Source organism: Mustela nivalis (assembly GCF_964662115.1).
Source record: "Mustela nivalis genome assembly, chromosome: 1".
In the NCBI taxonomy this organism is placed as follows: Eukaryota; Metazoa; Chordata; class Mammalia; order Carnivora; family Mustelidae; genus Mustela; species Mustela nivalis.
In genome coordinates, this window is record NC_139020.1 from 202,242,190 (window position 1) to 202,269,416 (window position 27,227).

Consider the following 27,227-nt stretch of genomic DNA (forward strand, 5'->3'; position numbering starts at 1 on the left):
GGCCTGGAACCCCCTTCAAAGCTGGGTTTACCCTTCCGTGAAATGGGTGGTGACAGAGGTGAGGGTTCAAGGTCACACAGCACATGGGGATGAAGCCTGTTGGGCAGGGATGGGGGAGGTCATGCTCTAATGATTTTCGGGGGCAGAGGGATGACGGGGCCTCCTGGGCAGGCAGCCATTCCAGTGAAACATTAACTTTCAGTAGCTCCCAAGGATTCAGAGCCACATAGCCCCTTTCCTCTGGTCACAGGACCCCCCCACCATGCCCCCCACCCCCTGTGGTTCCAGTCTCGGCTGTTTGTGAGGACTGCATTGAGCAGAGAGGGTCATCTACCTGCCTAGGGGGGTACAGCGTGGTGACCAACTTTCCTGGAGCCTCCAGGGACCCCAGACAGCCACCCCTGAACTCCTGAGGCCACACCGCATGGGCTGTCCTATGAAGCACCTGCCCCAGACCCTGAGCTGGTAAAATCTTTCCATTCTTAACCTCAAATCTACACCTCCCTCTGTTTCCCTCTCTCTCTCTTCGTGTCTCTCCATGTCTCTCCCTTTCTCTCTCTTTCTCTTTGGCTCTTCGTGTTTCCACCTCTCTCTTATAAGCACACAAATATTTCAACTTAACACCCGCTCACCCTGAGCCTCCCTCCCCCTCACACACACTCCCTGCCGCTCTCCCACCCGTGTAGGGGACATGCTCCCCCCCTCCCCATCACTCAGAACTAGGTGTGCTATGTGGGTGTGTCCCGTCTGTCTGAGCCTGGCACTGAGGTAGTTAAGGGGCTCTGCGGGGTGGGGAGCCGGGGGGGGGGGGAGCAGCTGGGGGGGACTTTGGGCCACCCACTTGGGCAGGTCCAGTCCTCCCCTCCTTTGCTCCCAGGGAGGTCACGGGACTCAGACCGGCCTCAGCGGTGGCAGGGAGTTCCAGGCCTGCCTGAGCCCAGCCGATCCTGTATGATTTGGGGGCAGAGGAGGAGGTTCTGAGGCACTGGGCCCAGAAGCCACCGGGAGCTGTGCTGGAAGGTGAATGGAGTCCCCGAAGGGGCCCAGGGCCAGGGGATTTCTTCCTGAAGGTCCTGATGCTCCAAGGCTGTGGACCCTGGCATGGAGGGGGCAGGAGGCTTGGGTAGGGTGCGTAGGCTCCAGGAGCCCCTGCAGAGCTCCGGGGGCTGTCCCACAGCGGTGCCTGTGGTATGGCCCGGGATCCCTTGATTGAGCATCTGTGGGCACCAGGAGAGGGTACAGGGTGTGGGATGAGCTCCTTGTCTAGGGGGAGTCTCATGGGAGTACAGCTGGATCCCAGGGCCTGAGGGGTCTCACATCTGTCCCCACAGGCTCAGAGATGTCTGCAGCATGCGGCGTAGTGGGACAGCCCTCTCCTTCCTGCTAAGCGAGGTGAGTGGGGGTGGAGCTGGGCTGTCCAGGCCATTGGGGTGGGGCTCACAGTACCTCTCCTAGTGGAAACATCCAGAGCTGTCTGGGGACCTATTTACAGACAGGGAAACTGAGTCCCAGAAAGGTTACTGGGAGTCTGGGACTCAATCCCATTCCACTGTCCAGCCCAGGGCTGCAGCCTTGGCTTTTAGGGGCAGGAGTGGGCAGTGGAGGAGGAGGGAGCAGCAGGGACCCTTTGGGCTCTAGATGCAAGGTTTTGATGGCCCAATGAGAGGAGGCTTGGATGCCCCCAGTCCAGGGAGCACATGTGAGGTCACACCTTTGGGGCAGAGCCAATGACCTCATTCTGGGGAACTGAGATAGTGAGCAGAGAACCCAGCAGGAGCTAACTTTAATTGGAGCCCAGGCTGGTCACCAATGCCGGAGTGACTGATAACCTCTCTGGGGCTCTGTTTGCTCATATAAAGAAAAGGGGCTAACATTGTGTGGGTTAAGGGAGGTCTGGATGCGCTAGTACCTGTAGTCAGCAAGGTCCCACATGCAGTGGTTGACTCATTGATCCACACCTCAGCTGTCTATGCAAGGAGAATAAAGATGAGGGTAGTCCCAGTTTACAGATGAGGAAACTGAGGCACAGAGAGGCTAGCCCGCCCTCAAAGTGAGGGGCCAACGGAGATTTGAGCCTGGGCCTTCAGGACCCTTGTGTGTGCTCTGAACCCCACTGCTGAGCTCCCCCAACTGCTTCAAGCACCCAAGATCCCTCCTATTCCTCCTTTTTTTCCCCCCTAAGATTTTATTCATTTATTTGACAGAGAGAGAGTGCAAGCAGGCAGAGAGGCAGGCAGAGGGAGAGGGAGAAGCAGGCTCCCTGCTGAGCCAGAGCCCAATATGGGGCTCAATCCCAGGACCATGGGATCATGACCTAAGGCAAAAGCATATGCTTAACTGAGCCACCCAGGTGCCCCCCCCCCGTTCCTCCTTTTTAACATGGTGTGTTGCAAGGCCCTGGTCAGGCAGCCCTGATGAGCCCTGGCAGCCAGCTCCTTCTCTGAGCCATAACTTCTTCCTCGGTAAAGTGGGGACCCCTTAGAGCTCCCCTCAAACACTCAATTTACAGCATCAGTCATTCTACTTGTACATGGAACGCTCACTGAGTTTGGGGCCCAGCTTTGGGCATGGGGGCCATGGAGGTTCATAGGCTGTGGTGACAGATGTTCAACTAAGGAAAAGGATAAAATCTGGGGATGGGTGAGTGGGAATGAGATTGCCCAAGCTGGGCAGGAAGGTGACATTTAAAGATTTTTTTTTTTTTTTTTTTTTTTTTTTTGGACAGAGATCACAAGTAGGCAGAGAGGCAGGCAGAGAGAGAAGGGTGGGGGGAAAGCAGGCTCCCTGCTGAACAGAGAGCCCAATGCAGGACTTGATCCCAGGACCCTGGGATCATGACCTGAGCCGAAACAAAGCCAGAGGCTTTAACCCACTGAGCCACCCAGGTGCCCCGGAATATGACTTTTAAAAGAGTAGATGAAAACAGGCAGCCACTTAGGGGGAAGAGCTGGGGGAAGGGCTTTCCCTGTAGAGGGCCTAGCTCCTGCAAAGGCCCTGAGGCAGGTATAGTTGGGGCTGGGGCTGGGGAGGTGGAGCTAGGGAAGATGGAGGAAGGTGAGAGGCAGCTGTGGGCGGGGACTCGGCAGTTAGGGTTGGTCCTAGAGGCTGGACTTGGTAGCACCCAGGGCTAGCACACATGAAGATCTTGGGGACAGGCAAGATGGACAAATCAAAAGGCAGCTGCTCAGTGTCCCTCCAAGCCCTTCCCCCTCCTCCCCTCCTGCCCCCACCCCCACCCCTGGGCTTTCTGTCCCCACTCCAACCTCTCAACGGGGAAAGCAATCAGTCTGGAGTGGCAGATTGATTAATGCTGCCGCTGAGAGGCGCGGGGGGGGGGGTGGGGGGTGACCCTCCCCTCTCCCGCCTGCAGCTCTCAGAGTGCCGCATCCTTACCCCAGCCTCAGTCCAGATGGGGGAGGGTCGGTCAACTGCTCCCCACAGGACCTGTCTTACCTGTTTCACCCTAAAACCAGCCTGGCCCCCCCACAAGCCCAGACCCAAACATCCAGCTGCCTCCGCTGGCTCTGTTGGGGGGGGGTCACATGATGATTAAACCAAGCCCTAATTTTTTAAAAAGATTTTATTTATTTGTGGGGGGGGGGGAGATAGAGGGAGAGGGAGAAGCAGACTCTCCGCTGAGCAGGGAGCCCGATGCGGGGCTTGACCCCAGGACTCTGGGGTGCCTAGGTGGCTCATTTGGTTAAGCGTCTGCTTTTGGCTCAGGTCATGATCCCAGGGTCCTGGAATCGAGCCCTGCATCAGGCTCCTTGCTCAGCGGGGAGTCTGCTTCTCCCTCCCTCTGACTGCTGTTCCACCTGCTTGTGCTCTCGCTCTCTCTGCCAAATACATAAATAAAATTTATTAAAGAAAAACAAGGGGCGCCTGGGTGGCTCAGTGGGTTAAGCCTCTGCCTTCAGCTCAGGTCATGATCTCAGGGTCCTGGGATGGAGCCCCACATCGGGCTCTCTGCTCCGCAGGGAGCCTGCTTCCCCCTCTCTCTCTGCCTGCCTCTCTGCCTACGTGTGATCTCTGTCTGTCAAATAAATAAATAAAATCTTAAAAAAAAAAAGAAAAGAGAAACAAAAACAAAAAACCAAAGTTACCTTTTCAGAAAGGCCCCTACCTCTGCCGTGACAACATTATCAGTGGCCCTTCCATCACCCTCCAGGCTCCTACACGGTTTAATTTTCTTTCTAGTACGATGTGCTTGACCTATCATTTTTGTATCTGTATCTGAATAAACAAGTGAGTAGGAGTGTAGGGAAGTGGTTTCCCCATCTGGAACTCACCTTCCGCAAGAAGACAGCCGGCAGTTGATAGCTCAGGGGGCCTCCCGTTCTGGGAGGGGCCCCCTGTAGCCACACACTCCACCTTCTGCTTTCCTGCACATCCTCCCAGCTGCCAGGAACCCTCCCAGGGGAGGCCTAGTGTTGAACACTTAGATTTCTACATTAGAACTCAGCTACTCCTGGAAGAGGGTTATGTTCCTATGAGGCTGGGAGTGGGAGGACCGGTTAAGCATCCTGGGTCCTAGAAGGATCAGATCTGTGCAAAGAGCTAAGTGGGGTTGCGGGGAACTGAGTGGTTCCCAGTTGTGTGACTCTCAGCAGAGCATTTCCTCTTCTCCTGTGAAGAAATGCCCTGTAGAAATACGCCCCTTGGAGCCTGAACTGACATGTGTTCCTCATACCTTCTTTGCGGAACCCCCTTGCCTTAGCTCTGACCCTAATTAGCCATATTTTCTTGGACCTTGGTTTTCCCACCTGAATGATCTGATTACTGAGACAGATTAATCTGTAAGGTTCGGTGGCAGAGCAAGAGAAGGCGGACCTGCCCTCTGAGATCCACCTCTCCCACAGCCCATTTGCTCCTTTGACACTCCCCCAGCACAGCCCCGCACCTCCTCCCCAACGTAGTGAATTTTAAGTCCTAGGGTCAGCACCACTGACAGCTCTCAGCCTGGGACTGGAACATCTAGGGGTCTGTCCTTATATTACTAACAACCCCAAGTAGTTGGTACCATTTTCATCCCATTTCATAGACAGGAAAACTGAGGTGGGCTTTTCCTACACCACACGGCATGGGCTGAACCCAGTTCTGCTGGGCTGGAAAGGTCATGTTGCTGACTCATCAATTCATCCCGATTCTATCTGATTTTCAAATGTCTCAAGTGTTTACTCAGGGCGCGATTGCCAGCATCATCTTATTTAATGTCTCCTGCTCAGTTCTTCCTTCAAGAATTGAGGCACTAGGGGCACCTGGGTGGCTCAGTGGGTTAAGCCTCTGCCTTCGGCTCAGGTCATGATCCCAGGGTCCTGGGATCGAGCCCTGCATCAGGCTCTCTGCTCAGCAGGGAGCCTGCTTCCTCCCTCTCTCTCTGCCTGCCTCTCTGCCTACTTGTGGTCTCTGTCTGTCAAATAAATAAATTTTAAAAATTTTTGATAAAATGAGGATAATGGTATAAAATAGCCTTATTGTGCCCTTATGACCTGATCATGAGGGATTCCCTAGAACAGTGCCGATGGAGCGTCCGTGTGCAAGAAAGGTTAGCTGTTGGTACTGCTGTTATTATTCACTTGTTTACTTATTGCATATTTTATTTTTATATTTTTAGAAGATTTTATGTATTTATTTGACAGACAGATCACAAGTAGGCAGAGAAGCAGGCAGAGAGAGAGGGGGAAGCAGGCTCCCCGCTGAGCACAGAGTCACCCAGGTGCCCCTTATTTTTATATTTTAATACAAATATAATATGATACAATACTGTCAGAAGGAGTGTTATTGTAATAAATAGCAGTATATATCATAATGTTATAAATATGAATATACAATGTACTAACTGATTAATAAATATTTCTGCAATGCCTACTGTGGGCCAGGCACTGTTCATATCCTGCAAGTTTGAGATCCACATCCCCATTTCTTAGATGAGGAAGCTGAGGCTGAGAGAGGTAAATTCATTCAGGGGGAAAGAAACACTCAGGGTTTCCTGGGAGTTCAGTTGGTTAAGCATCTGCCTTTGGCTCAGGTCATGGTCTCAATGGTCCTGGGATCGAGCCCCAAGGGCCCCACTGAGCCCCACGTGGGTCTCCCTGCTCAGCAGGGACTTTGTTTCTCCTTTTCCCTCTGCCCTGCCACCACTCATGCTCCCCCTCCTCTCAAATAAATAAATAAATGAAATCTAAAGAAAGACACACAGACAGACAGACAGACAGACAGACTCAGATACTCCGGTCCAGACTAGGAATCTGGGTGAGGGAATCTTGGAGCTTTCCCCTGGTCCCCCATGTCCCAGAGAGGCTCCCTGCCTGGGAACTTGCTTATGTCTCGCCACTGTCTCTCTCCAGAGGGTCCGGGAGCCAGTGGATTCTGGCTTGGTCCCCGTGAGCCCACTTGGCAGTGGTGTCATCCGGAGAAGATTTTCAGGGACTCCACTGCTGCCACCGCTGTCAAGCCGCCTTGGAACCCCTGGAGAGGTTGAGCCCAGTGCCTGTGTGGTGTTCACTATCGAGTCTCAAGGGGCAGAGCAAGGCCACAATCCAGACCCAGGAAGGTGAGGAGGCAGATTGGGACCAAGGGGACCAGTCTTAGGTGAGAGAGCATGCCCTGTCTAGCTAAACTTTTCTCTAACTTGTTCAGAAAATGTTTATTAAATGCCTACTGTGTGCTGGGACCTGTACTAGAATCACAGCCATGGGCAAGCAGGTGCTCAGAGGCTGATGATGGAAAGAGACTCATATCAGGTGGAGAGATCAAGGTGTCTTGGGAACCCAGATGGGACTTCTGGCCCAGCGTTGGGGAGTATAAGGTGAGGAAAGGACCACTTGGAAGAGGTGGCATCTAAGATTAGCTTGAAGGATGAAGATAAGTCAACCATAGACGTTCAGGGAAGCCTATGCCAATTAGAAGGAACAGATTGTACAAAGCCTTGGACTCAAGAAGATCAGGTATATGAAGAATTTAACACAGATCAGTGTGACTGGAGAGGAGCCTGGTGATATGGGCAGGAGCTGGACCACACAAGACCTTATGGGATACAATGGGAGGCCATGGAGAGGTTTTCAAGAGAGTGAGTTGATCAGATTGGCATTAGAAAAATTCTCTGTGACGACTGGGATTGTCAAGGCTTGGGCAGTTCCGGGCAGTAGATGGATGGATCAAGGTGGAGAGAAGTAGGCAGATTTAGAAGTTATTTATGAGGTAGACACAGCAGGTATTGGTGGGCACGAGCAGGGGGTAAAAGAGAGGGGGTACTGGTGTGGACAGCTCCTGGTCTTTGACCCTTCAGTTGTGATACCCCTTTTCATCCTTCCAACAATGCCAAGATGTGGGACACCATCATTATCCCCATTTTTCAGAATAGAAAACAGGCTTAGAAGGGGGGAGCGACAGCCAGCCAGTGGCAGAACCCATGTTCCCCACCAGTGGACCAAGTGGTCTCCCACATCTTTGGAGGGTAGGGGGCTAAAAGGAAGGGCAGTGACTGAGCCATGAAAGTAAAGGATAGAGCAAGAGTCATTTGTTTTCCATCACCCAGCAAGATGTGGCAGTCCTTGTTGAACAAGATGAGTGCAGTCAGCCTGACCCAAACATTTCCCATTTCTCCAACCTGGGGACACAACTAGGGTAGAGGGTGGATAATCTCCATGAGAAATAGTCTTGAAATACCCTTCTGAGATCGTGGCTCTTCCTGCCCCCAAACCTACTGCACCAAGTGTCTCCAAATGCCTCCCTGCCCCAGCACAGAGCCCACACCCACCCACCCAGCCCTGCTCCTATGCATTTCTGCTTCTGTTAACCATAATAGAAAATGTTCTCACCCTCCATTTGCCACCTACCAGGAAATTACCCCTGAGATTAGGATGCCTGGTGGGCAGGGCCTTGAGTTTCTAGAACTGGAGAAGGGAGGGGCAGGTCTGGGATTTGAGGGCAGGAATCGTGCCTGTGAGGTGGGGCCCAAGGCATAATGGGACGAATGAGATCCCGCCATTTCCGCTGAGGGTCTGGGCGTTGGTATGGCTATAAAAGCGTGCCCCTCTCTACCCACCCCCACCGTTGGCAGCCCCGACTAGACGCAGATTCTCTGTGCCCACCCTAGCGATGCGAAGACCCTGTTACAGCCCTCCCCATTTCTCTGCCCTTCCTGGATCCCTGCTCTGTGCGAGTGGGGGTTTTAGGGCTCCAAAGAGACCCCATCTGGGGCTGAATCGCTAAGCCTACCTTCCTCAGCTTGGCAGAGAAACACCATCCGTGCCTACCTCTGAAGATCAGAGCCCTTGACTCTGCTTCCAGACTCCTTGCTACGGTCACTGGGGAGGATTGAGGACCCGCCGCTGCTCAGCTTTCAGCACCTCCTGGGCAGACGACGCTCTGGTGTGGAGGTGCTCCCGAACCCCTGTCTCTCCGTGCTTCCTGCAGCTAGCTTCTCGCGTCTCATCCACCAGCCCCTGAATCTACTACCTGCTTCCCTTTCAGCACCAGGAGAAGGGACAGAGTCTTAGAGCTGGGGGGTCTTCAGAGTCTCTTCCTCCCTGGTCTTCATTCGGCATCAACAGGGAGGACAATTTCTGTCGTCTCCTCTCCAAGCTCGTGTCTTGACCCTCCTTCATCCAGCACTACAGGGGACAGCAAACCATTCTCTCCTCTGGGGTTGTCCCTAGCCCCGGTTTCCAACCTCTACCCCAAGTTCTTTTTCCCTTGCTACCCTTCTGCACCATCTGGCACGGACAGCTCCTCCGTGTCAGCCCCACCTTGAGCCCCTGTTTCTACCTTCTCCCGCCTCAGCACCTCCGGCGCGGACAGCTCCTCGCTGTTGCCTTCACCCCTGGCCCTGGCCGGACCCCGGCTCAGATACTCTTGGTTCCCAGGGACGGCTCCCGCGCCCTGTTCTCTTTGCTCCCTGCTCTCCCCGCTCCCTTCTTCTGGCGCATGGAGACCTCAGGGGTCCAAGAAGGGGCGGAGGCATCCAGCGAGCTGAGTCGCGCTCGCAGCCGGCAAGGCATAGCCAGACCCCCGAAGCACTTGTGGCGTCAGCCCCGGCGCCCCATCCGCATCCAGCAGCGCTTCTACTCGGACCCGGACAAGTCCGCGGGCCGCAGTGAGCGGGACCGGAGCCCGCGGCTGGGGCTCGAGAAGTCTCGGCGCTCCTGGCCCACCTCCTACAGGCGGTAGGTGGGCGGGGGCAGGGCACTCCCGAGCCGTGGGGGAGGGGCGCGCGGGGCCTGGCGGGAGTGGGGGAGGGTCCTCGCTTCTCCCGGGGCGGAGGGTCTCTGCCGCCTGGCTGGAAGCCGGTTCTTTGGAGGAAGAGAGCTGTTTTCATGTGGGGTGGAGCTGGTGGTGTCATGATGGCTTATGTGATTGGGTGTACTGAGGTGCTGTCGCTTCTGAGTGTGTGTGAGTCTGAACAGCTGCCTGCCGTGTGTGCTCCGACCCGTGGTGTGAGTGCCCACAGCCAGCTGTGTCTCTGCGTGACTGGATGTGTCTGGGTGTGTGTACACCAGTTGTGTACGTCCCTTTGTGTTTCCGCTTGTGGTGCCAATGGGCTTGTGACTGGGCGTTACTTCACTCTGACCCAGTTAGGTGTCCAAGGGTCTTCCAGATCTTGGAATGTCCTGGGATGTTTGCGGGGTTTGTGGCCATCATGAGTATCTGAGGGCACCTTGCAGAGGATGCATGAGGACCAGGGCGGGCCAGCCACAGCACTGGGGAAGGAGCCTTCTCTGTGGTCTGTCTGGGCCCCTGTCACTTGGGAGGAGTGGAAGCCTCTTGGGGAGCCTGAGCACAGGATGTTTTTTCCACATCAGAAGAGATGGAATGGAGAAGGGGGGAGTAGGGGTGGGGAGGGCTGCGCCTCCTTTTTCATATAAACCCAGGAGGGCAGACAGGAGAATAAGAGACCAAAAAGAAACACAGAGAGGGGAAACAGGGGACTTAGAGGGACCAGAGATAGGAGTCCCAGGGCTGGACGACTGGATCTAGGAGTCCCAGGCCCTCCTTGGAGAGGAGGGGGAGCCATCTAGGTGAGATCTAGAGTCTGGGGTTTGAGGTTAGGCTGGGTGATGTCAGGGAAGTTCCTTTCCTCTCTGGATCTTGGTTTTCATTTTCTCCCACCTTGGTCCGTGGACCTTTTGGGGCCAGTGACTTCTTACTTAATCAACAGCCCTGACCTAACACTCCCAGCCTGGTCCTCAGCGCCCTCCCCCCCATTCCTCATCTCCTCCTGCCCCCACTCCCAGTGACTCATGATTTTCCATCTTCAAGAAAGAACAAACAGACAGGTTTGCACCCGTCTTAGGGGGAGACCCCAAGTGACTCTGGAAGGCAGGAGATCGTGTTCCTGTGAGTGTGCACACATGTGCGTGTGCATGTATATGCTGGTGTGGGGGGAGGGGCTCAGCCCTCAGAGAAGCCGGGTTTAAGGACAACCTACTGTGTGGTCCCGAAAAAGTGACAGTGCTTCTCTGAACATCAGTGTTGACAGTGAGATGCAAACATGAATCTGGTATTTTCTACATTTTGTCTTGAACTTTCTGTGTGGAAGCCTGGTTCCCAGATCTGGCTTCCCACTGGCCCAGGCAGATCATGTGGTCTGGGATCCTAGCATTTTGTTCAGCAAGCACTTATTAAGCATCTACTCTGTGCCAGGCCCTGTCCTGGAGACCCAGCAGTGGACAAGCAGGTGTGGACAGGCTCATGGTGGAGACACTTATAGCAGGTGGAGATAGCACAGTGTGATCTGTGTTTTGATGGGGAGAACTTAGGGAACCAGGGGAGCCCAGAGGAGGTTTCTGATCCAGCACCGGGCGAGGAGGAGGTGGGAAAAGATGGGAAAAGATGGCTTGAAAGAGGTGACATCTATGGGACGCCTGGGTGGCTCAGTTGGTTAAGCAGCTGCCTTCGGCTCAGGTCATGATCCCAGCGTCCTGGGATCGAGTCCCACATCGGGCTCCTTGCTCCGCAGGGAGCCTGCTTCTCCCTCTGACTCTGCCTTCCACTCTGCCTGTGCTCGCTCTCTCTCTCTGTCAAATAAATAAATAAAATCTTTAAAAAAAAAAAAAAGAGGTGACATCTAAGTTTAAACTGAAGGATTTTTTTATTTATTATTTTTAAAGATTTTATTTATTCCTTTGACAGAGACATAGCAAGAGAGGCAACACAAGCAGGGGGAGTGGGAGAGGGAAAAGCAGGCTTCCTGCTGAGCAGGGAGCCTGATGTGGGGCTTCATCCCAGGACCTTGGGATCATGACCTGAGCCGAAGACGGACACTTACAGACTGAGCCACCCAGGCGCCCCAAACAGAAAGATTTAAACCGAAGAAAATTTAGCCAGGAGGACTGAAGGGAAGGGTGTACCGAGCAGAATGAACAGAATGTTCAAAGACTCAGAGTCAAGAGGATCAGGTGTACAAACAGCTGACTACAGATCACTGGCTGAAGGGTGGGAGGAGGAGGCTCTCTATTGACTTCCAAGGGTTTATTGAGCACCTACTGAGTGTCAGACACTGAGGGCGCACTGTGAGCAAACGCAGGTCCTGCCTTAGAGGGCCTGGTGGGCCAGGCAGATCCAGATCAGGTGGTCATGACAAGGAAATGTGAAATTGTGCCCATGAGAGAAGGGTGCTCTGAGAATATTTACCCAGCTGGTCAGGGAGGGCTTCCTGGAGGGGTCATGCTCCAGCTGTGACCTGAAACATGAAGAGTCAGCAGAACAACATATGGGCAAGGGCAGGGGATGGCATGAACCTGGCTGGTTCAAAGAAAAGTAAGGAGGGGGATGAGTCTGGAGCAGAGTGAGCAAAGAGGAAGGGGTCAGGGAGGGTCAGACCTCAAAACCTCAGAGAGGTATGGATTGAGATGGAAGGCAAAAGAGGGCCATGGGAAGGGCCTGGAGCAGAGGAGGGTGAGATCTGACCCATGTGAGCATCTATACATTAACTCAGCCCCTGCTCTCCACTCTGTCTAGATTCTCCATGGGGGCGGGGCCGAGGGGAGGCACGCTTGGGTGGCTCAGTCAGTTAAGCGTCTGCCTTCAGTTCAAGTCATGATCCCAGGGTCCTAGGATCCAGTCCCTGCTCAACAGGAAGCCTGCTTCTCCTTCTTCCTCTCCTTTTACACCTTCCTGCTGCTCATGCTATCTGTTTCTCCCTCTCAAACAAATAAACTCTTTTCGAAAAATAGACTCTCCATGGGGACTTGGGCAAGTCATCTCTCCTCTCCAGACCTGTTTACTTGTCTGTAAAATGGGCATAACAATACCCACCTCCCACCTCATTGGGGCCACTTGGTGGCAGAGGAGGAAAGCATCTGCCAAAAGAAGAACTGTTTCAATGGAAATTCGAGACAGTGCTAAGGACACTAGACTGCTGGGCACTTCCTCAGGTCAGGCAGGACACAGGGACAAAGTTGGGATGAGGGTCCTCTTTCCACCCCTCCTTCAGCCTTAGCCCCTTCCTGGGCTGGGTTTGGGGCCTCCCAAAGTCAAGCAGACCAGGCTTCAAATGCTGAGTCTTGGCTCTGTGGCTCATTTTCTCCATCCCAAAAGTTATTAATAGAACATTACTGTTAAAACTTTTAATAAAATATTTAAAATTGAATCTATTAATGTTTCAAACCATTAAACTATTAAAACTCTTGATAAAACATTAATGTCAGAGTAGCCTCTGGGACTTCAGAGGGGATGGAGTCAGCTAAGCATTAAGTGGGAGAGGGGTCAGGCTAGGGAGCCCTCTAGGCTGGGCTTGAATGACCCTGGCACTGCCACTCAGGGCTATGTGACCCCGAGCGAGTGACCACCACCTCCCTGTGCCTCAATTTCCCCATCCACAAAATGAGCATGATAGTCCCCATTTTGCAGAGTTGCTCTGAAAATCAAATTACTTTTACATGCTCTGCCCTGGGCTCAGCTCCAGGCAAGTAGGAAGCTGTCTGTATTGATGCATTTTGTCTTAGTTTTCCATTTCATGTCTGTGACTTCTGGGGAGCAACTGAATCTCTCCGTACCTCAGTTTCTCCTTGAGGACATGGGACCCTTACAAGCCCCTCCCATGGGGCTGAGGTGGTATGGAGGCTCCTCTGACCCTGTCCCCAGTGCCTCCACCAGACGGATCCTGGCAGCCTCTATCCCCTGGGGACTGGCTATAATTAGGTCCAGCCACAGCAACTAGAGATGGTATTTTTGACTTTGGGACAGCGAGTCTGGTTCCCACCAGGTGTCCGGTTGCAGGGCCATGGGGGCAGAAGGAGGTTCCCAGCCAGGTCCTTGAGACTGTCTGCACTCCTGGGCCCCAGTGTGCCCCTTCTCTCAGCCTCCATTTTCTTACCTGTACAATGGGGACAATGGGATGGTTGGGAGTCAGGAGAGAGTCAGAGTCTCCTCTCTGTGGCATCTCAGGTTCCCCCACTGAAGCTCTAATCACCCCCTTTGTATATCACATTCCCCTCAGAGTGGCAGAAGTGTGGGTGCCATTTGCCTAGGGACCCCCCAAAATGCATGAAGTCCCCTGGGATAAAGTCCAGGCTGGGGAGGGGGTGTCATCCCACAGCAGGGACATAGTTGGACTTAGAGCTTCTGTGTGGCCTCAGCTGAGAAGCCCAGCCTCCTTGGTCCTTGGCTGCCTCTGCCTAAGACATATAGGCATTCAAGGTCCTGCCCTCAGATGTGACATCTGAGACTTGCTATCCTTTTCTGTGGCATGGGGCAGGGCCACCCCAAAGCCATTCAGAGGATAGAGCACCTGCTACAAACCCCAGAAAACCCTCCAGAATCTCCCTTTCCAGGCCCCCTGTGTCTTTCCCGAGGCAGGGGGAGAGGCGGCTGATGCTTCACAGACGGAAGAGCTGGCGGGAGTGGAGTGCGGATGTTTGTTCAGTAGAGACAGCGGGAGAAGGAAAAGGATCCAGAGACAGGGGGGCCTGGGGAATGTCAGAGTGGGTGGGGGTCACGTGAGGACTTGTGGAGGGGGACTGGGAGAGGGGGAGCTGGGTTCAAACCCCTGCTGTCCTGCAGCAAAGCCACGTGCCTGTTACTACCTCTCTCCCAGCCTCAGTTTCCCCACCTGGTAAAGGGTTAAGGGTTTGTAGTTTGAGGAGCAGCCCCTGGTGGCTTCAGACCTCATTTTCTCCATATGGAAAATGGGCAAAGCGATATTGGAAACACTGCGTGGGATCTGGGCAGCCCCTCAGCAAACTCCGTGCCTCGGTGACCCTCTCGCAATGGAGGCCACTTCCCTTTCTGACTTCCGCATTTCACTTTCCAGCCAAGTTGTCAACCCAACAAGCTGCCCTAATTAGGGCCATGTTGACAGAAGGAAGTGTCTAAGATCCGGGTTCTGGGACCCACAGGGCCACCCTCGAAGGGAGGGAGCAAAGAGTCGCGTCCAGCCCAGTGCCTCAGTTTCCCCATTTGTCCCGGTAGGGGCATCCAGGAGAGGTCCAGCGGCGAGGCGGAGCCGGTGCGCCCTCTGCCCCCTCCCCGCCGGGCCCCGCCCCCGCGGCCGTCCAGAAAAGGTCCCGCGCAGCCTGCGCTGGGTTCAGCCTCCACGCGGTCTTGGCGATGCAGGGACCCCCCGCGCCCGCCCCGGCCCCTGGGCCCAGCTCCCCTCGGGGATCCCCGCGCGGCTCCCCCGGGCTCTTCAGGAAACTCCTGGTGAACCAGAGCATCCGCCTGCAGCGGCGCTTCACTGTGGCCCATCCGCTGTGGTGAGGCGAGACGGAGGGCCCGCCGGGGGTCACCAGAACGGCTAGGCTGGAGGTGGGAAGGGCAAAGTCAGGGACAGCTGGAGCCGGGTCGCGAATCAGGGTAGGGACGCTCTGCCCTGCCCTCTCTTTCTCGGTATCTCTCTCATCCAGCCCTATCTCCGTCTCCCGTACTTGGAGACTCTGTCTTTATCTCTGTCTCCCTCCACCCCTCCACCGCCCTCCACCCACTGCTCGTACAAATGCCCGGGGGACCAGCGTCTGTCCCTTTCCAGCTGTATGGCCCAGAGCAGGACGGGCCGAGGCTCACGTCTCCTCCTGACCCTTTGCCTGCCGGGGGCAGGCGGGCTGAACGCCCTGCGAGTGAGGGGAGGAGGGAGTGACTCCTCCCCTTGTTCTCGCTCCCCAATCAATCCCGGAGCCCGCAAGGAGATGGCCCCGGGGGCCAAACACTAAGCCTCCGGTGTCCACAGGGGAGGACCGGATTTGACTGGGGGCCTTCGAAGTAGGCTGTTCGCAGTGTAAGAGCGCGAGTTGCGTGTCCCACGCAGAAAGTGGACCCGCGTTGACTGGGAGCCGGTTCCTCGCAGCCCCACGCGGTTGCGTCCTAGAAAGACTGCATCCATCGTTCTGGGTTCTAATCCCGACCCCTTCAGGAAGCTGTGACCTCGTGGGGCGCGGGGGCGAGGCTGGGGTCGGAGGTGTGGCCTTGTGGGCGCCGACCACTGTCTGGCGCTTTGCTCTGGATTCGTGCCACATTGGCATCCACTTGATAATTTGGCACCTACCGGCTCAGGGACTGAAGGTCCCTTCGCCAAGGTCACACGGCCAGTGACAGCTGGCAGGGTGGAGGCAGTCGTGACGGTGGTCCTTGATGGCGCCCTTTCAGTCCGAGAGGTGCGCGGTGTCCCAGGTCCCAGAGAGCGCCGGCAGGGCACCAGGCACCTGCGAAGAGGGGTCCCTGCGGAGGGTTCCGGAGAGAGTTCAGGGGCGTCGGTGGTCAGCCCTCAGTCCCAGAAGGTGAGGCTGGAAGAGGGTGGGTCCCTCCGAGGCCCCCTTGCCTCAGTTTACCTATCCAGTCGGAAGACAGACGCACGGTTCCCACAGTGCGCGCGACCTCGTCCCGCGCCGCCCGCGTCATGGAACCAGGGTCTGACCCCACCGCTCCCGGCTAAGTTTAGAGCAGAAAGAAAAACAGCTTTTCTCGCGGCGCGAAAATCCCTGCCTGGCCCTTAACCCTCCGCACCCATTACCTGGATTCTAATCCAGCACCCTGTTGCCTCTCCTCAGTTTCCCTATTGATCCATAGGTTTGCTCTTCCAGAAACTTTGGGGAGAGGCAAGGGAGGTGTAGGGAGTCGCCACTCCCAGGGCTCCCCCTCCGAGCAGGTTTGGGTATCCGCTGCCGCTAGCCCTACTGGGCGTCTCTTTGCTAGCTTCCGAGCCCCGGCCTGGGCAGGGTAGGGTTAAGAGGCACCCGCTCTTCAGGGTGACGTCAGGAAGCGGGCTCGAAGCCCCAGCTGTCAGGGGATTCTCTGGGAAGCGCCGAATTCGAAAAGGCTCGAGAGCAGCCGGACACAGCCGACTATTTCCGAAAATACCCGAGTGAGACCGGAAGAAGCCGAATATGCCCGATTCGGGCCGAGGGCTACACGGGCTTGCTCGGAAACCTAGCGCAGCGGGATTTCGGCGAAGATGCCCGTATGCATCCGAACCTTCCTGAGCACCGTCGGGCGACGTAGCAGGACCTAACCGAATTCGCGAGACCGAACCTGTCAGAATCAGGGCAAACATGTGTGATGAGACCCAACTCAGGTCAAACGTGGCTCTACGTGACCGGGACGGGCCGAATCCAGTCGAACTGGACAGAATCAAGTCGGAATTCCCCACTCCCACTGCCATCTGAGCCGAATCCCCTGCCCCGAGTCTTCTGGCAGATGCCAATCCCGGCCGGTGGACTGGGATGGGGTCGCTTGACAGGGGACCAGGGGTACACTGGCCCTTGGCCAGGAGCCCTGTGTCTTGGGCGGTCCCAGGTGTCTTGCTGGTTTCGCCTCTCCTGTCTATCCCCTTCTCCCTTCTCAAATGACTCCCACACAGGCAGCTCCTCTCCCCGGTTGCTAAGTCTTCTCTCTCCTACTAACTCCTCTCCTGAACTTCTATTTCCTCCCGCCCCTCCCACTTTTTCTCTGATCTGTAATCCCAGAGGATAGGGGTATAGTTCCCCCTTACCCAGTTCGGGTGTGGTGTGGCCTGACAGAGACACCGGGCTGAGAGTTGGGAAGGGGTGTCGGGCTTTATGGCCACAAGGGGCACTGGGGGGAGGATAGCGCTGCGGGCAGAGGGCACAGCCTGTGAAAGGCCCGGAGGTAAAAGATAATAGGCAGATCCTTTGGGCCTAAAATGAAGCAGTGGTGGGGAAACTGAGGACAAGACCAAGTGAGCTGGGAGCGTGGTGACACAATTGGGATAGGGCCATACAGAATGAGTGTGGGGGCCTGGAAGCTGGGGGAGAGGACAAGTGATCCGGAACATGGCCAAAGAGGGCTGGGAGAGGCTTGGAACATGTCAGATCCAAGCTGGACCCAGGCCCCCTCTAGAAAGGAAAGCCCAGGAAGTCGTTTCCAGTCCCAGTGAATTTATCATGTGATATAGATCTTAGTTTACTCAGTAGTACAGGCCCACAGCCGCAGTCTGCTCGTCTAAAAACACTCTCGGAGGAGTATGCCACATCCATATTAGAGAGCAAGTGGTTGATGTCCAGAGAAAGGCCTAAACCTACCCGTGGTCACACAGCCACTTGGGGACAGACCTGAAACTCATGTTCTGGGGTCCAGATTGGTCTCAGGGGGAAGGGCTCTGGGGTACAGATGTGGAGACAGAGGAATGACGGGCACAGGATCCCTGGGGGGCGGGGTGCGACTGTGGGGCAGGTGGACAACCTGGAGGCTACTTCTGTCCAACCCACCAAAGCTCCAGGGAGGATGTGACACAACGGGTGTGGGCCACAGCCAGGCATCTGCACGCCAGGACCCGCGGCTCTGACCAAGCCTAATCTGCCTTCAGCTTTGACCTGGAAAATGGATTCTCATGCGGCAGAAGCACCCTGGACCCTCAGGCTGGGCCTGGTCTTGGCCGGGTCATCCAGGCCGCTGCTCAGCACAGCCAGAGGCGAGAGTCCTTCCTATACCGTTCCGACAGTGACTACGAACTCTCGCCCAAGGCCATGTCCCGGAACTCCTCTGCAGCTAGCGATCTGTGAGTCCAAGCCTGGCGGGATGACACCTCCCGGTTCCTCTCTCCTTCCTTTTTTTTTTTTTTTTTTTTTTTAATTATTTATTTATTTACTTGACAGATCAGAAGTAGGCAGAGAGGCAGGCAGAGAGAGAGAGAGAGTGGGGGAAGCAGGCTCCCTGCTGAGCAGAGAGCCCCATGCGGGGCTTGATCCCAGGACCCTGGGATCATGACCTGAGCCGAAGGCAGAGGCCTCAACCCACTGAGCCACCCAGGCGCCCCACCTCTCTCCTTCCTTAATTCCTTCACTTTGCACACCTCCTTCAAATGGTCATTTGAACTGGGCTTTGAGGTTTAAGGAGGTGTTTTCCAGACAGCTCACTCATGCCGTGGAATATGGGGAGAATGATATCCGAGAATTATCTGTGTTTGACTTGCCCCTGGGGTTGGGTGGCAATCTGGAGACATTAAACCCAGTTAGAGGCAACCGAAAAACACCTTGGTCTGAGATTCTTGGTAGCCATAATGAAAAGAGAAATACAATAATTTCCGCTCTGCCTCTATTAAGATCTCTGCCGCCCCTGGTTCCCTAGTTGGGAGATGGGAATTGGCCAGAGGAGATGCTTTCAGAGAAGAGTTAGGTGAGGGGAGCTTAGGGACTAAAAGGACACCCAAAGGAGAGTCATGAGGGGAGGACGCGCTCAGCGGAGCTCATAGTATGGGTAAAAGCTGGAAGATGGGAACCAGCGTGAGGGCTTCTCCTGGCCGCCTTTCCTGATGTCCCGTCTCCCTTCAGACACGGAGAAGACATGATTGTGACGCCCTTTGCCCAGGTGGGTGCCCACCCTTTGTCCCTCCTCCCGTGAGCCAAGCTGGCAGAGCCGACCCCTGCTTTCCATCGCTGATCGCGACCCTTCCAACAGGTCCTAGCCAGTCTGAGGACCGTTCGGAGCAACGTCTCAGCCCTCGCCCACCTGCAAGGCCGCGGGACAGTCAAGTACGTAGGGAGCGGGGTGGGGGCGGGGCCTGGCGGAGAGAGGTGGGGCCGACGGGCACAGGCATCGGGGCGGGGCCTGCATTAGAGATGGGTGGGGCTGGCGGAGGGGTGGAACCAGGCCTAGAAGTGCGGGGCCTGAAGACAAGGGGAGGCAGGCTGAGGCGGGGCCCGACCCGAAAGAACACGGCCAGCAACCCTGGGGTGGAAGGGATGGGGTATGCTGGGTGGGGGCGGGGCCTGGGAGACTTGAAGGCGGGGCTGTATGAGTGACGTAGGCCACTCCTACCGCAGGCAGGCATCGGTTGAGAACCCCCCAACTGGCAGTCAGCCCCCTCCACCTACAGGTAATGTGCCTGCTCCCGCTCCCTCCTCCCACTGCTGGACAGCTGTGAACCTCCTCTCCATGGTGACCTACTCCGCGCATGAGTCCTTAGGCTTTGCTAATTGTAGTCCCCAAAACACCCTTGGGGATGGAGTCTTCCACGCCCATATTACAGATGGGGAGGCCCAGGCCCAGGGCGGGCAGAGACCTGCTCACAGTCACACAGCTACGTGGGGATAGATCTATCACTCAGATCTTGGGGTCCTTAATGGCCTTATTGGGAAGGGCTCCAGGGTCCAGATGTAGAGATAGAGGCATGAGGGGCGCAGGGACCCCCAGGGGGGTTGAGGCAGCCCCTGACCAGCTTGGCCCCCAGAGGACACTGGGCAGAAGCTGGCTTTGGAGACACTGGACGAGCTGGACTGGTGTCTGGATCAGCTGGAGACACTGCAGACACGGCACTCAGTGGGGGAAATGGCCTCCAACAAGGTGAGGAGGACCAGATAGCCGAGATCATTTGCCTCTGCCCACAGTGTCCCCATCATCACTGCCCTCACCTTCCCCTGCAGTTCAAGCGGATGCTGAACCGGGAGTTAACTCACCTGTCCGAAACCAGCCGCTCTGGGAACCAGGTGTCCGAGTACATCTCTCAAACCTTCCTGGGTGAGCTGTGGTGGGTCACTGCTTGGGCAAGATCATAGAGGTAGGAAGGAGGAAGAAAAAGAAAGATTTGTAATACAAATCTCAATCTGAGGAAGACAGAGCCAGACATGAACACCTCCGACCCCAGGGGTCAGAGACGGACTGCAGGGAAGAACAGAGGGAACTTTCAGGAGGAAGAGGAGATTAAAGCTAGGGTTCTGAAGCCTGTGTAGAAGTTTTCCAAGGGGGACATGGAGTGAACATGGAGACAGCTAGGTCTCCAGTTTGGGAGATGGAAAGAACATTTGGCTGTTTGGGGGAACTACTGAATCCCAGGTACCCAAGGGCAATGTCAAACAGAAGGGGGTCCCTGAAGTCAGCCATGAACGGAGGAGAAAGGTAGTTACAGGCGAGAGAGACTTTACTCCAAGCTTACTTTGATCTAGGTAAAAAGGCAATAGGTTGACCCTGAAGCTTGGCAAGATCCAGGACCTGACTCTAGGCAGGATAAGCCCAGCAGGTCTGAATCAGTTTCCCTGAGCCCTACTGTTTTCTGTCTACAGACCAGCAGACTGAGATGGAGCTGCCTAGGGTGACTCCCATGGAGAGCCCAAGGCCCATGTCCCAGATCAGCAGCCTCCGTGGGCTCCCCCACAGGGCCAGCCTCTCTGCAGCCACCGTCCCACGCTTTGGGGTCCAGACTGACCAGGAGGGGCAGTTGGCCAAGGTGGGTCCCCAGCTGGAATCCCGAGACTCGAGTCTGAGTCATGACTCTGCTTGTTTGGGTGCCCTGTCTTGGGCCTCAGTTTGCCCACTTGTCTACTGGGCAGGTGGGGCTCAGTGTAGGACCTGGGGCATGCTGGGGAGTGAATGTGGTCCAGGGGCTGAGGAAGGGGAGCTGGAGTTAAAACTCCAGTTCTGCACATTCTAGGAACTGGAAGACACCAACAAGTGGGGGCTTGATGTGTTCAAGGTGGCAGAGCTAAGTGGAAACCGTCCCCTCACAACCGTCATGTTCAGCATCTTCCAGGTACCTACCTGCCCTTGGCTTCCAGGGCATCTGGAGTTTCTTTCCTTCTCATCTTCCTACCCCAAGACCTCCGGGGACACTCATTTTCAAATCCTCCCTGATACTTCTGAATGGCATAATTTAAGCTGCATATTGAAGGTCGGATAGGAGGTCACTGGGTTGAAAAATTCATTGTCAACAAACCTCAGCCCCAAGCCTGGCCCTGAAGAGACCCAGTCTTGGAGGAAACAGCTGGATACCCTCAGCCTTGTGAGGTCAGGGCTAGACCAGAGGGGAAGGACAGGGACCAAGGGAGTTCAGAGGGAGAGATGGGAGATGAGAGATGGGCATCTTGGAAGAGGGGGTATTTGAAGGTTGGAGAGGAGTTCAGAAGAAGAGAATGCATAGTGCGTGCTGCTGCCCAGAGGCCAAGGCCTTGACTGGAGGCCTGTGATGGACCAGGAACGGGACCTGCTCAAGACATTTCAGATCCCAGCGGACACACTTGTCACCTACCTTCTGACCTTGGAGAGTCACTATCATGCCGACGTGGCCTACCACAACAGCCTCCATGCCGCTGATGTGGCCCAGTCCACGCACGTGCTGCTGGCCACACCCGCCCTCGAGGTACTACCCTGAGGCTAGAGGCAGCCAGGGTGGGTGCTGGGGGCAGAGCCCACCCCTTACCTCTTATGCCACGTGCCTGCGCAGGCTGTTTTCACAGACCTGGAAATCCTGGCTGCCATCTTTGCAAGTGCCATCCATGATGTGGACCATCCTGGGGTCTCCAACCAGTTTCTCATCAACACCAGTGAGTCATGGGGTGGGGCCCTACCTCCCCTGTCAGTCATGTGATCTTGGGCCCACCCATTCCTGTTGTGAGTCCAGTTTCCCTGTTTGTTGAAAGGGCTGAGACCATCCCTCGCTTAGGTGCTCAGAGTGGTTCCAGGTACACAGTAGGTGCTCAATAAATGAGAAAATAACCAATGTGGGAGAATGGACCTGGGGCCACAAAGATTTTAAAGCTCAGAGTCCTTTGAGGTCTCTGAAGAACTCAGTCAAATAATTATTGGGTGTCTCGGGTATACATCCTTGGAGAGCTGGGGACAAAAGTAGAGACTTTTTACTCGACGACCCCAGAGTCTAATAAGATGACGACTTAGTTGTTCAATCAACCAGAGCTCAGTACACACTGTCTCCTTGGCCATGCCAACCAAGTTCTTGAGGAGTCCCCAGTCTTAAGGAAGCAGAGCCGAACACAGATGCCCCCAGCCCTGCAGGCAAGATTGGGCTAGCTAAGGGGAAAGACAGAATTCTAGAAGATTTCCCAGTGTAGGAAGGCATTAGAGGCAGGGCCTCCACGGATGAGTAGGAGTTTGCCGAGGGCTTGCGAAACCTACCATTGGGTGGAGTGGGCAGGTGGACAGGTCTTGATGTTGTCCGCCTCCCCCGAAGACTCAGAGCTTGCCCTTATGTACAACGATGCCTCGGTGCTGGAGAACCACCACCTGGCCGTGGGCTTCAAGCTTCTGCAAGCCGAGAACTGCGACATCTTCCAGAACCTCAGTGCCAAGCAGCGGCTGAGTCTGCGCAGGATGGTCATCGACATGGTGAGGCCATAGCTAGGAACGGAGCAGGGTGATCTTGGGCTGGCGCGGGTTCAGCTGGACCTGGCCATGTCTCCTCTCTGAACCTGAGCTTCCTCCTCTGTAAAATGGGGTAATGACTAGCTAAGCCCGGGGCGAGGCTCACCAGAATTAAGTCCAGGCTGCCCTTCATACACCAAGTTTCTGGGGTCTCAGGTACTGTTTTTTCTGAAACATAAGTCTGCCCATTTGATATTATTCAGATTCGAAGGCGAGAGTAAGTTTTGGTGTTTTGTGCCTCAATTCATTAATAATAATAATAATAACATATAGTTATTATTCTATATTTATTATGTATTACTATGTTATTATTATATAATAGTATAGAATATTATTACATGTTTTAAAAGATTTTATTTATTTATTTGACAGAGAGAGATCACAAGTAGGCAGAGAGGCAGACAGAGGGGAAGGGGGAAGCAGGCCCCCTGCTGAGCAGACAGCCTGATGCGGGGCTCGATCCCAGAATCCTGAGATCATGACCTGAGCTGAAAGCAGAGGCTTAACCCACTGAGCCACCCAGGCACTCCAGAATATTATTATTATTTTAATTAAGTAGGCTCCACACCCAACATTGGGCTTAAACTAACGACCCTGAGATCAAGAGTCACATGCTCTAGCAACTGAGCCAGCCAGGTGCCTCTCATTTATTAACCTAACACGCATTTACTGGACCCCTATTGTGTGCTTGCTGTGCGTCAATGACCAGTAGAGTTCTGGCCTTTATAAGACTCATGGACTATGGGGGAGATGGAACCCCAGGCGAAGTCATGATGGGAGACCTGGAGACAGAGTTGGGGGAGGGGCTGTTCATAGCTGGGGAGGGGTCCTCCCCACTCCATGGAGGGAACACCGCAGTCAGTGGCGTGCATGGTGTGGAGGGCCATGAAGTAGGGAGTAGTGTTCCCAGCAGAGGGAACAGCACGTGGGGTTAGCTCTGAGGAAACCAAAGGTCTGAGTGCCGAGGAATTAAAGATTTGAGGAGGTGGAGTTAGGGACTTGGGCAAGAGGTACCCCCAGTGGGCGCAACGTTGAGGCAAATGGGAGATTTGGGGTGAATTTTTGAGATTTTTATCTGATCCACAGAGCCTTTGGGCTGCCTGTGGGATCGTTCCTGCGCTGGCTCTGCTTGGGTGTGCCCAGTTAATTTTTTTTTTTTTCAGTTGAGTTTTAAATAGTGTTTAGAGCTAAATTTCCTTCCAAATGGCTGAAAACAGCCCTTTTGATCACACTGTGGCCACAGGAAGGTGGTTGGAGAGCACCAAGGCAGGTCCTTTCTGACTTTAGATCCATCTGTGGCTCCCATGGCCCTCTGGCTAAGCCCCCCAGTCCCCCTGAGACCCACTGCACTCCTCACCGACTGTTACTACTGTGCACTCACTTGCTCCAGCTACAACTGCCTCCTTTCTGTTCCTCAGCTCATCCAGCCCCAGGGACTTTGCATAGGCCGTACCCTCTGCTGGGCCTCACCCGTGCTATCAGGCACAACTCACCTCAGTCCCCAGTTTAATCTCCCTCTCCCTTGCCCTGTCCCATATGTGGGATGCTCCCCGTGATCCCAACAACCCCAGAGAAGGGACCAGTAATTCAGTCTCCCTTGTGAATCTTGTGACATCCCCCCATTTCACAGATGAGGAAACTGAGGCTCAGAGGACTAAGGGTCAGAGTAGGTGTGGTGTCTGGAAGGTGGGGAGTGAGGGGTGGAGCAGGCGCAGTCCTCATACTTGTCATCCTCCCTTGTCTGCCCTCCAGGTCCTGGCCACAGACATGTCCAAACACATGAACCTCCTGGCTGACCTCAAGACCATGGTGGAGACCAAGAAGGTGACAAGCCTTGGAGTCCTGCTATTGGACAACTACTCCGACCGCATCCAGGTGTGTGGCCAGGTGGGCCCCAAGAACACCACCCCCCCGCACCCCCCCGCCCTGGTGCCCGTGGCTCTCACTTCATTTATTTCTGAAACACCAACTGTGCACCAAGCTTGAAGAAACAGAGGCACCTAGAGTCCCATGCCTGTGCCTTAGCCATGACTTCCCCAGCCCCAGTTGTAAGATGGGTATGTTCATGGTCCCAGTCTCTTGGGGATGGGGTGCTATGACCAGAGCCCTCCCTGAACCTTGATCTCCCCAGGTCTTGCAGAACCTGGTGCACTGTGCAGACCTCAGCAACCCCACCAAGCCGCTGGAGTTGTACCGCCGGTGGACGGACCGCATCATGGCCGAATTCTTCCAGCAGGGCGACCGGGAGCGCGAATCAGGCCTGGATATCAGCCCCATGTGTGATAAGCACACCGCCTCGGTGGAGAAGTCCCAGGTCTGAGGGCTCCCAGGCTGAGCCACCAGCAGACAAGGGGGGAAAGGGGAGGGAAATGGTGGGCGAACCAACTCCCAGGAGTCCTAGCTTGACCACAGCTGGCCAGGGAAGAGGAGTGGCCTCAGCATGAGGTCTGCCCTGGACTGGGCGGAGTCAGGCCTGGGACCCTTTCTCTCTGGGATGCTGGGGGAGGGATCTGCCCTCATGGAGTTTGGAAATGTCTGTTTTGGGTGATGTGAGGGTCAGGGCTGGAATACAAGGAAAGATTTAGTAGTTAGGGGAGTCCAGAAGGGGCCGGGGACGTTCCCTAGAGGAAGGGTTGTTTGAAGAGGGTTTTGAGGGATGAGTAGGAGTTGGGAAATGGGATTCCAGACAGAGGGAACAAGCTGGGCAAAGGCCTGGGGGCTGTTCTAGGTCTAGATTCCATGGTGACTCACCACACAGCTACCCCCTCCCCCATATCAACCCGTAGGTGGGTTTCATTGACTACATTGCACACCCACTGTGGGAGACGTGGGCTGATCTGGTGCACCCAGATGCACAGGACCTGCTGGACACGCTGGAGGACAACCGTGAGTGGTACCAGAGCAAGATCCCCCGCAGTCCTGTGGATCTCACCAGCCCCGAGCAGGGGAGCCCTGACCGATTCCGCTTTGAGCTGACTCTGGAGGAGGCAGAAGAAGAGGAGGAGGAGGAAGGAGCTTTAGACACAGAGGTCTCGGAGTCACCTGACACTGAGCTTCCGGCCCCAGAAGCCAGCCCAGAGCCTGGGGCCCTACTCCTGGACAACCAGAGGACTGGGGGCAAGCCCTGCGTGGACCATGAGGCCAATGTGATGGCTGAGCCCTTTGGCACCTAATGGCTCCTGGCGGATGAGTGGACCTTCCAGAAAGAGGTCCCAGGTGGCCCTTGCCTTGCCTCCCCCACTTCCACCCCCCTCTGCACCAAGGGAGACAACCAGGCTTTTAGTTAGAGGCAGACCTTAGGATCAAATTGAAGGCACTTGGCTGGGGTCCATTCTGACCCCGGGCTTTGCCAAGAGAGTTCTCCAAGGGGCTGGACTGCAGGCAGCCTCTTCCAGCGCCCTTGGGATCTCCTTCCTGGGCTTCCATGCTCAGTGTGGAAAGAGGGTGTCTACCAGGCCCCTTGTCCACCTTCTCCAGTGGTCATTCTGGAGGTACAGCCATCACTTTATCTTTTCAGTCTTGATCCCGTATTTATTGAGCATCTACTATGTGCCAGGCTCGTGCCTGTCGTGTGCTTCTAGGGTTGCCCTGCATTAGGTGGTGGCGAGTCAGCACCCAGGAGACCTACCTGTCCCCCACCCCAGGTACCACCCCTTCATCTGCCAGGCAGCTCCATGCGAGAGAATGGAAACTTGAATCGGAGAATTTTTAGCACCAAAGCTTTGTCCAGAGCCGAACCTGGCTCAAGAGCTCTGATGCGGAGCGGGAAGGGGCAGGAAAGACAGAGCTCTGTATCCGGAACTGTCTCTCAAGACTGACTTAGCTTGTGGCTGCCTGTGTACGGGTTCTTGCTCTAAGTCAGTGTAGTTTCTGTCTTGGGGTCTCTGGGTCTGTTCTCCTGAGCCCCAGGACCCCCTGCTGGGTCCCCCTCCCACTTTCTCCCTCTTTTAGAAAAGCAACAAAAGCACAGCCTTCTCTCCACACCTCCCCCCGAAGGTCTCTGTTTCTGAGGCTGCCCCCAGACTCCCAATAGGGGGAAGGAGACCTCGGAGGCTTTCTTCCCAGTCATAGCCCCTTCTGGGCCTCAGTTTCTCCTCTACGGCCTGATCCTTGTACTTGGGTAAATTGTGGTTGGAGGGTGGTGTCTGTGACCTTTCTGAAATACCTTAGAAACGTGGGGTCATTGGACGTGTCTCTGGGTTAAATAAACCCTATTACCCAAAATTAATACCATCCCCACTGGGGATGGGGAAACTGAGTGCCAGTAGGCGGTGTTGCCTGGTCAAGGCCATGCGGCTAGGAGCAGGACATTAGCCAGCGGCGCCCCCTGGCGGAGGGAGGTGCGGAGGGGAGGCGGGGTGAACCTGGGGATTCTCCTTGCCTCACTCGCTGTTCCTCAGGCTCCCGACTCGCGCTGGAGGGGCTTTCCTAGCTCTCAGCAAAAGAGGCGCCTCTGCTTAAGTATGCCATTCTATTCCCGCTTCCAGAAGCCTCAGTATCTCCCCCACCGTCCTCTCCTCCCGTGCCTGAAGAATTATAATGGGACTCAAGTCGTGGAGCAGCCCCTCGCTTCAAGAACAGCCGGCTTCATTCCTGAATAATTCCATTCCACTGATAATTCAGCATCATCACAAGTAATGATCAAATTCCACAGAAGGAGAATTAAAATTTATCTGGGTCACAAA

General features: G+C 55.2%; 1 protein-coding gene across 13 annotated transcripts; it reads left to right on the top strand.

Annotated features, from left to right (window-relative positions):
* The first annotated feature begins 209 nt into the window (after positions 1-209).
* On the top strand, positions 210-27,227 carry PDE4C (phosphodiesterase 4C). 13 transcript variants are annotated; one of them, XM_082709017.1, is made up of 18 exons: positions 211-465; positions 878-1,020; positions 1,332-1,392; positions 6,348-6,553; positions 17,759-17,950; positions 18,723-18,759; positions 18,850-18,923; positions 19,215-19,267; positions 19,622-19,734; positions 19,815-19,908; positions 20,451-20,614; positions 20,819-20,917; positions 21,359-21,523; positions 21,608-21,707; positions 22,352-22,506; positions 24,295-24,417; positions 24,674-24,856; positions 25,329-27,227. In XM_082709017.1, the coding sequence occupies exons 3-18, from the start codon at positions 1,351-1,353 to the stop codon at positions 25,713-25,715; spliced, it is 2,187 nt and encodes a 728-aa protein (XP_082565143.1). In that variant the 5' UTR covers positions 211-465; positions 878-1,020; positions 1,332-1,350; the 3' UTR covers positions 25,716-27,227. The 13 variants fall into 13 exon arrangements, with proteins under 13 accessions (XP_082565142.1, XP_082565143.1, XP_082565137.1 ...); XM_082709014.1 differs by lacking the exons at positions 211-465; positions 878-1,020 and adding an exon at positions 482-768 and having other exon boundaries at positions 25,329-25,758; positions 27,030-27,227; XM_082709015.1 differs by lacking the exons at positions 211-465; positions 878-1,020 and adding an exon at positions 482-768 and having other exon boundaries at positions 25,329-25,751; positions 27,030-27,227.